The 9,583-nt window shown below is 36.5% G+C and overlaps 1 protein-coding gene across 2 annotated transcripts in view; it reads right to left on the reverse strand.

Annotated features, from left to right (window-relative positions):
• The window catches only part of LOC107102297 (gelsolin-like), a 26,683-nt gene that overhangs the window by 11,905 nt on the left and 5,195 nt on the right, over positions 1–9,583 (reverse strand). For both annotated transcript variants that reach the window (XM_015401553.1, XM_015401545.1), the window contains exons 2-6: positions 3,201–3,401; positions 1,309–1,463; positions 1,024–1,185; positions 702–851; positions 530–619 (exon numbers count right to left, since the gene is read on the reverse strand). In XM_015401553.1, the coding sequence (XP_015257039.1) occupies positions 530–619; positions 702–851; positions 1,024–1,185; positions 1,309–1,463; positions 3,201–3,396 (753 nt within the window). In that variant the 5' untranslated portion in view covers positions 3,397–3,401. The remainder of the gene's footprint in view (positions 1–529; positions 620–701; positions 852–1,023; positions 1,186–1,308; positions 1,464–3,200; positions 3,402–9,583) is intronic.

Genomic DNA, 9,583 nt, shown 5'->3' on the forward strand with positions numbered 1-9,583 from the left:
CCTGGATTAATCAGTTCGTCCAGTAATGAAAGACAGGAAACAAAGGAGCTGCCTTAAATTCAGGAAGTAGTGGAGCTGTGCATAGAGCCCATTGACTCTTAAAATTTGAGCTTTAAGCTCATGAAAACAATGCATCCCTGTATTGAATTTTTTTGATTCTTGTGGATAGTGCAAAGGAAAATCAATTAAAGTTTTAATTGAAGTATTTGTAAATTTTTTTGCTACATGTTTTCGATTTAAAAAAATTACAACAGAAAATGGAAATCTGAATTATTTTTCTAATCCAAACCTAAACATCTTGAAAATGTTCTCTTTTGTTATTTTTATTTTTAAATAAGAGATAAAAGAAAAATTCTGGTATTATCTTTTAGCTGCTAAACTGAAAACAGTTTAGATATACTGTTGTCGCCACAGCTAATAAAAGAAAACACTGAATTCTTGGGCTGAAGGACACTAAACATTTAAACTTATGTGAAATTTTCTCTCTCGCCTCTACTATCTAGCTTTAGAAGCACACATTCATGCTAACCTTGTACAGTTTTGCCTTCTTCCTGTTTGAAGCATCAGCTTTGATGTCATCAGAAGCCCCAGGAGGCAGATCTGGTTTGGGACCTAAAACCTGTGAACAGAGGCAGCAGTGTGAGAAAAAAAAAACTCTCAGTTTGTTAGTTCATTTGCTTCAGCGGCTATATTGGTCAGACCTCCGTCATCTTCTCTCTCTCCATTCCCTCGTCGCAGACGTACACCCGGGCCCTCCCGCTGCGCTCATTGTCACGGATGCCCTTGGCGACCTGAGTAGCCTTGAGCTTCTCGAAACGGTTGCTCTGTGAGCCGCACCACTGATAAATCTCCTGTGAAATGAAAGCATCAGACAAACAAATTCAATTAACAAGAGCGGCCTCTTTCCTTTGTTGTCTTTCACTTATTTTCAATCATGCATAATTTCCATGACATGAAAAATCTTGTAATGGTCAGATGATATCATGTTTTACATAAAATAATAATCTTCTCTGTCCTACTCACATCTCCCAAGTCCAAAATGAAGCAATCTCCCTGGTTGAAGCTGTCCCAGCTGACCGGCACCTCCGTGGCCCGGACGACACGCCGACCCTTGATCTGGAGAACCCGTTGCACCGACACCTCATTGGTGACCACGTGTTTGAACCCAGACGCTACGCCTCCTTTCTAGAAAAATACATTTCACATTTCAGCACAAAGAGAGCAAACCTTCAGTGTTTGTTTAAGTTTTTTATCATTTTAAAAAGTGACGAGCAGCGGCTGCTTCCCATGTAATCACAGACATCATACCATGTATTTTATTCCAGACTTGAAGTATCCCAGAAAGGTTTTGGACTCGTACCCCTGCACCTCACGGTATTGGATCGGTTTCCCCCCGAGGAAGTCGTCCATTTGGACAGTGAAGATTGCTGCAGAGCCGCTCTCATCCTGGCTGCAGACATCACCTATATCCAACAAACAAGAAGTTCTCCATGTTAATGTTTTCTCTAGTGTTGTGCTGATGCAATTTTTTGGCCCCGATACTGATACCCGATACCTGGCTGTGCAGTATCAGTCGGTACCATACCAATACCATCTGTTTGAAATTGATGTGTGTGTGTGTGTATATATGAAGAACTGCATACTATTTGGATGTAAAATAATTGCCATCATGGCTTTGTCAAGCTGCTGCCTACCTTTGTGAAGCAGGAAAAAGACTAATAGAAAGTGAATCCAGTAAAACTTTTTATTGCCTATCTAGAATGGGTGACAATAGTTGAATACACTTTTGGCTCTCAAAATGGTATCGGTGCCCTATTTGTTGGTAATCACTGATACTGATGCGACCATTTTAGTGCTGTATCGGGGGCCTGTCCAATACTGGTATCTTTATCGGTGCAACACTAGTTTTTTCATGGTCTAGCGAATATAATTTGCTTACAAGACTTTAGGTTTTGTGGTGAATGTTGGAATTGCTTCAAAAATATGGTCTAGGACTTACAGGCGGAGAATGTTGCTTCCTAAAAAAATCTATGTCTGGTAACATCTTGGTCGTAATGGTACACCTGGATCACGGTTGAATGTGTATATACGTTTTAAAGTCATGGTTCAATGCGAGGTTAGCACAACAGCAAAAAGGGACCATGTGAAATACTCACATTTACTTGTTCTAAACTGCTTCTGGTCATTTAGCCGATTTTTACTCCAGCAGACATTTTTTCCCTTCCTATTTCCATTTTGCACCTCCATAACGATCATTTTGTACCTATGCATTTAAAACCTTGCAAATATTTAAAATGTTTTCTTTTAGTATTGCTATTTTTTTATTTCAAAGTATTTCAAAGATGTAGCAAATGTAACCGCGCTCTCTTAAAACAGACTCTCCGTGAAAAAAAAAAAAAATGAGAATGTGTTGAATGAATATAGGGACAAATTACCTAAAGCCAAACTGTAAAAAGTCACAATCTTTCAACTCTCTAACAATGTTAGTCAATCATTAGGACTTCTGATAACCAGTCCAACTGACTAAAACAGTAGAGCTCTATAAAACAAAACAGTCAGTTCCAATAGAGATAACTAAAGATAATTATGCTTCAAATAGAGAGCTTAAGATAATGCAGTAAAAACAAGTTTAAACTAACATCCTTTTTTGTAAATGTAGTGTAATAAATTAGAACTGGATGTTAGATATTTGGAACATTCTGCAACACAATCCAGTTTTTACAGCAGGAGATTAACCTAATGTCTCACCAAATTCCTGGTGATTAAGTATAGCTACCTATATGTTGCATAAAAACTCAGAAATTAATAAAGTTATTGACTTTTCCATTTTATCCTAGCATGATGCTCTGCAAAAATAAAATAAAAAATCTGATTCATCCCTACAGAACCTTTCTGTGGATAAACTATTGATGTTTTTGAGACTAAGAGGCAAATGCTGTTCAGGTCAGACAGGTTTTAGGAATTTCTGAGAAACATACAAAGCAGCAAAGCAACACTTTTTTCCATGAATCCCTCAAAGGAACACAGTAACAGAGTCATTAACTGATTTGCAAGTCAAACAAGGTTGTAGCTGCAACGGACATCTGAAAAAAATGTTTTTCTTTTTGATATAAAAAAAAATAATTTTACAGAAAACGGGAATTAAAGATATAACTTATTTTGGTCTCATTGGGTAGATTATTTGTTGTCAATGGACTCACCCAGCCAGAAGTGGAGGTCATACTGCAGATTTCCTGAGCGTTGTTTGATGGTGTTGAGGATGAGGTAGGCATCTCCGGTGTAAAAACCCCCATACAGGTTCTCTGGAACGGGAACCAAATCAAAGTTCTCCACCCTCCACACCTGGAGACCCGGGTTCTGACCGGCCCGCTCAAACTCTGGGTGATGCGCTGCCATCCTGCCTGCGTGCAAAACACAACGATGTTAAGGCTGCAGTTTGAAAGCCCTTTGGGATAAAGACGGGGATGCCTGGCTAATAACCTATTTGCTTATGCCAAAGCCACACCTTTTTAAAGCTCAGCTGTTACCATGGTTACTCAGATAAAGGTTGGGTTATTCATTAATTAACAAGGGAATGAATCGACACTGTAAGGTAGGTGTTTCCTCCAGACAGCAGCAAGAGGAAATCCTGTTATTTGTTGACTAAGATGGTAACTGAAACATTGTGTGTGCAGAAAGTAAAGAATGAATAAAAGAAATTTCAATTCATTGAAAAAAAGAAAAATACCATTATTATTATTATTATTATTATTATTATTATTAATACATATTTCCCAATTTATTATATGTATTTACCAAAGGGAAATGAAATGTTGCAGTAACTAATATGGTTTTCTGTTTGTTTTTTTCATTGAGTTATTGAGATTATTTGTGAAATAATCTCAAGAGGTTCTAGAGGAATTGCTAGAACAGAGCCGGCCTTCTTAATTAGCTTGTTGAACAGCTTGTTTTTAAGTAATTTCCTCCGACGCTGTTACCCAAGCAGATGATGGAGGAAGAGATCACACTGTACACAAGGGAAGATGCTAATAGGGTTCAACATGTTCCTGTTTCTTCTGAAATCTACAATCATCTCCCTTGTCTTGTGGACATTTTGGATCAAATGATTTCCACACAAAGTGGTTCACCAACTCTCTGTACTCAGCTTCTTGCCATCTTTGATGTACTCAATGATTGTAGAGTCATTTCAGTATTTCTGCTGATGACAGGTCTCTCTCTGGTACTGGAGGTCAGACATGTACAGAGTAAAAAGGAATGGTGAGAGTACCGTCCCCTTTGGTGCTCCAGTGCTGCCAACTAGTTGATTAGGCAGCTGACCCTTCAGTCTAACAAACTTGATTTCAATCCCTTTGCAATTTTATGACACAATTACAAGGACTTAACTTAATTTGGCCTCAACTTACAACCAATTACTGCTCAAAGAAAAGCAATGACTGCTGAATCTTTTCACATTTTGGAACCTTACAACCACAAACCGGCATGTATGTTTAATATGATAGACCAAAATAGAGTTATAGATGATAGTAAAATGAAAGAAACCCAAACATGGTCTTTAAACATGTTTGGGTTTCAAACGTGGTCTTGTTGTAAGCAAAAATATAAAAAATAAAACTGTGGCATGCATGTGTAACAATCCCACTGGAGTCACAAGTGTTTGATTATATTGGGGAGGCCCCAATATAATCATTGAACTTTATGTGTTTGCTAATTTGGTATAATTTCATAATAAAAACCTCTGATGCTAGAATTAGAATAGCTGCATTTCTACTGAGATGCAGAAATGCAGAGGTGAATTCTCCAGTGTGAGATTAATTCAGCTATTATTATTAAATTATGCAAAAGTGGAACCTATTCACTAATAAGGTGACATCTGAAGATAATCGGTTGCACTGGATTTTTTTTAGGGTTTTTTTTTTTTTAAAGCAAGTAAATACAAAGGAAAGACATCTATTACATAATCTGCATAAAAAAAAATTGTTAACTTTTCACTCTAATCAGTGTTGAAAATGTTGTTCACATAAAATCACCAAGTTCAATCTAAATTTGATGTTAAAATCAACTCAAAAGCGGTTTAGTCATTCAAAATAAACACTCTGATTTCAGAGAAAATGAATAGCTTTCTAAACAATGTAAAAGAGAAAAAAAATCATCAGCTGTTTAACACAAACACACAAGTATATCCTAAACATCTGCACACTAATGGCAAACCCATAACTGACAACAATGTAAACAGCTGGCGCCACTTGGAGAGTTTTAAATAGCCGTCTGCACTGACAAGGGTTACAACCTGCTGTGTGTGTCGCTTTTAATTGCATTTCTGGAATCTGTTGTAATTTAACAAATATAAACATTTAAAGCAATACCAACAATTAAAGCGATATAAACCATTTATTGTGGATATGAGGTAGAACTACTCAGTGACAAGATAAGCTAATGAAATTTGTTTTTATTTTGTTTATTTCTAATTCAATGTAACGAAATTAAAATTTCCAATAGCTATTTGAGTACAGAGTTAATACTAAACTGCACATTTTGCAGAGGTGTCAAGTAACAAAGTACGAATACTTTGTTACTGTACTTAAGTACACTTTTAAGGTATCTATACTTTACTCCATTACTTCTACTACATTTTCACAAAAGTATCTGTACTTTCTATTCCTTACATTTTTAAAACAAATGTTACTCATTACTCTTGGCTTCAGTTTAATGTTTATAAAAATTTATTTCACGTCATGTGTGCCATCCAATGCAGATCATTGGCGCCATCCACATCTAGTGAAAACTAGTGTAATTGGATCAGTTATATAACGCAAAAACCAATGGTTAACCAATTGGCAAAATTGGGCCGAACCCAAAAGAAAACAACAAAAACAAACAAGAAGTCCTCAAAACGCAAAACGAAAATGGCCACGCCAAGCCAAAAAAGAGGAATCAAAAAAAAAAGGTGAAAAGGCCGAAAAGGCCGAAAAAAGGGTAAACCGAACAGGAAAAGGAAAACAAAAACAAAAAAAACCCCCCCAACCCTGGCCCCAACCCAAAAAAATTTTCCAAAAAAGAAAAAAAATTGAGCTTTCAATTCATATAGTTGCATCTGGCTGTTTTTTTTAAAGGTTACTTTATACTTTTATACTTTAAGTAGTTTTTGGAGCACATACTTTTCCACTTTTACCTGAGTAAAGAGGCCAAGTTGATACTTCAACTTTTACCACAGTGTTTTCAAACTGCAGTATCTATACTTCTACTTAAGTAACAAATTTGTGTACTTTTGACACCACTGACATTTTGGTAAAACTACTTCTGGAATTATGTACAACTAATTTTTACCTCAACAAAATGTGAGCTGAGAACAATTAGACTAAAGTGAAGTTTTGTTGACATACTGAAGTTGATCGTTTTTTACATGACCCATTTGCTGCTATTAGCTTGATTAGGAAATCAATTGTTTTGAATAAAACTGGAGGGTTTGTAGGCAACAGTTTTGTTTTTTCCACAGGAATGCTGCTTGAACATACTGCCTTCTTAAAAACATGGCCAGCCATTCTTTGAGGCAGCTGCCTGCCCACAGACATGGTAGGAATTTCTCAACAGGGAAGAGGGACATGACTCCGAATCCATTGAACCAGAGAGAGCTTCCTTTTTTTTCCGGGTTCATTTTTCCCCTTCCTCTTATGTAAATTTAAAGCTCAAACTTTTCAAGCTGCATCCAAAAAATTTGGAAAAAAAATAGAGTTTTTGAAAACAAACCAGTCTTCTTCTTCTTTTGGATGTTTTCACAAATCTGTAGCTGTCTGGTCACCCTCTGACAAAATGAAGAAGTTAAACAATAAAACCCGACTTTAATTTGTTTTTGTTTTTTTTGAATTTTCAAGAATATGCCTTGCCTTTAATCCAGAAATCAAAACAAAAGAGTCTTGAAGTCATAGGAGCCTCTTTGATGTTAATAAGCATTGACATCTTGACATCAACTTGTTTTGAATTTGTTGACATGATGCTAACAAGCCTCACACTATTGGAACTGCAAGATTGTTTTTAAGAAGATAAATATGTTAGTAGCTTTTAAACAAAATAGCTTGATAAATTGTAAACTTGTAATATGTTTTACATTTCAATCTCCTGCACAGTCCTAATAATTCAAACTATATAATATTGAAGTAGTGTTTCAAATTTGAAACTAAATCAAAGTATTCAAAGGTAAAAAATATGTTGCATGTCTATTTTTGGGTCAAGAAGATTATTAAAGGTGATATCTATAACTTTTAATATTTTAAAATGGATATGTGTTCAATGGAGAATTGATTTACTCTCTGCAAAATAAGGTGGAAGAAAGAATTTTTTTTTTTACAAAATCCATAAAACTAGCAAAAAGAAAGGTGTAAAGAAGTGAAAGAGGTAGCTATGACAGTAAAAGGCAGTAAAGTAAATAAACCCCTGACTGATCCGCCTCGGTGAGTCATGAAGGGGTAGTTCTGTTTGAATGAAAACACACCACTGCATGCGTAAATAGAACGGGTCATATGATTATCGGTCAGTGCAGTTCTGCAGACTGGCTGGCTGGAAAGTCGATGATGTGTCAGCCTCACTCCTCTGCAGAGTCCCACTCATCAGCCCTTCCTGTGCTCACAGACACAGCCGTGCCACCCTAGGCCTGCATATTTCATCCCCTCCCCCATTTTTCACAAGCTTCTCTCACTGTTGTGTCTCCCTTCCCTCAAGGCCTAGTTGAAACTCAAAATGCAATCCACTGTGGAAAGACAGTGAATATGTTTAACAAGAAACCACCGACTTAGGAGGAACTGTGATCTACTGGTGAGAAAAATTCCCCCAATGAATTGCTATATATAAAATCAGGATTTTTGAGGCCTTATAAGCATGCCTGTCCTAAGTTTCCATCCCCCACCTGGTAAAAATAAAAGCCTTCCTTCAGCAAAGGGGTGGGAGGGGGCTCCTTATGACTCATTTTCTCCTTGCATGCCACTCTCAGCCTCTTGTGGCTCTCTGCATGCCTGATTGGGCTGCATCAGAAACAAAACCCCACATTCTTATCAACAGCCTTGCTGCTTCCCTAACATCTGTTTGCACAATGAACTGAACAGCTGTTTATGACTTTGCAAACAACCAATCTGTTGTATGACTGGTTGTTAAAGGATATGAAAGGCTTATCTGAGAAAAAATAAAATCATTTCTGAGAATCAGCACCAGGTAAGGGTGCCTTGAAATCTCTTCCTGTAGCTGTATTAATTTAACCAGTAATGGGGAAAAAAGGCTGTAAACATTAAAAAGTTTAATTTCTTCCAAAAAGCAGCAACCATAGATTAGAAAGGGCTATGGCATTTTCTCATAATAAGAAAAAATCTGGACTACAAACTGAAGTTAGTGGTGAGAATATTTTTTAAACTATGCATCAGTAGATGTTCTCAATGGTTACTCACATTTTGAAGAAGTGCCACTGTAAACATAACCATGTTTATACAACATGTAGGCATAAAAAAAAATTTTTTTATGCCTGACATATCATCTTTCCTAAAAGCTGATGTATTACTATCACTAACTAAAGGTGAAAGCTTCCCTATTTGAAGTGAAGTTTTGTAGAACGGTTAGGAGATAACACCTCAAGTACTGTATTACGCTTAATTTGGTATTCCATAGTGGTTTGTATTTGTTTTTATCAAAAAATAACTGCCATTTTTTAAAAGTATGGATCAACTCCTCTTTTGACTACCACAGGGCCTGTAATATCAAGGAATCACTTAAATAGAACCTGTCTGACAACAGGAAGAAGGCCACAGAAACTCAATAAGCAAAATATCATACCCCGATCTAAAGAACATTGTCAACTAATCTCCAAAAATACCCGTTGACAAGTTCGGGAATGGTTACCAAGGTTTTTCTACGACGTTGGGATTATAGCAAATCAGAGAGAGACATTGAACACCAATGGATAAAACAAAGAAGGGTGCTGAAGTTTCCCACGAACTGTCAGTCAACAAAAAACACTCACTTCAGACTCATCCAGGGGGGCTACAAAGAATACTGAACAATATCTAAGTGTCGCAGCCTTCTATTCCAACAAAAATAAAATACCAAAATTTCCAACGAAGGCCGTGGGTGGTAACAGGTGATTTTTGTTTTTGGTGGAATAGAAGGCTGCAACATTTAAGTCAAAAAATAATTTTTCAGAACCTCCCGTCCACACCAGACATTTACCAAACCATCCTCCAATACCTGGTGTGCTCTTAATCACTCAAATTAATGGGAGGGTCTAACAATTAAAAACTTACTCCAAACAATTCCAAATATAAAAAATAAATAACACATTTTGGTTCTAAATTAACTTAAATATATTTTACATTCCAAAAGACAAAAACTAAATTGGTAGAAATATCAAATGAAAAAAATTTTGCATAAGTGGCTACAACACTAAGGGCCGGATCTATCAAAGGTTTGCGTGTATAAAAACGTGAGCTATTTCACTGCGCACGCTAAAAAATGTACAAACTGATCTATCAACAGCGTGCTAAAAGGATTTGGTCTTTGAAACGTGCTAAATAGCGCCTCTTATCCATTTAGTACTTTTTCTTCAATG

This window comes from Cyprinodon variegatus, unplaced genomic scaffold (genome assembly GCF_000732505.1).
Source record: "Cyprinodon variegatus isolate N-32 unplaced genomic scaffold, C_variegatus-1.0 Scaffold32, whole genome shotgun sequence".
In the NCBI taxonomy this organism is placed as follows: Eukaryota; Metazoa; Chordata; class Actinopteri; order Cyprinodontiformes; family Cyprinodontidae; genus Cyprinodon; species Cyprinodon variegatus.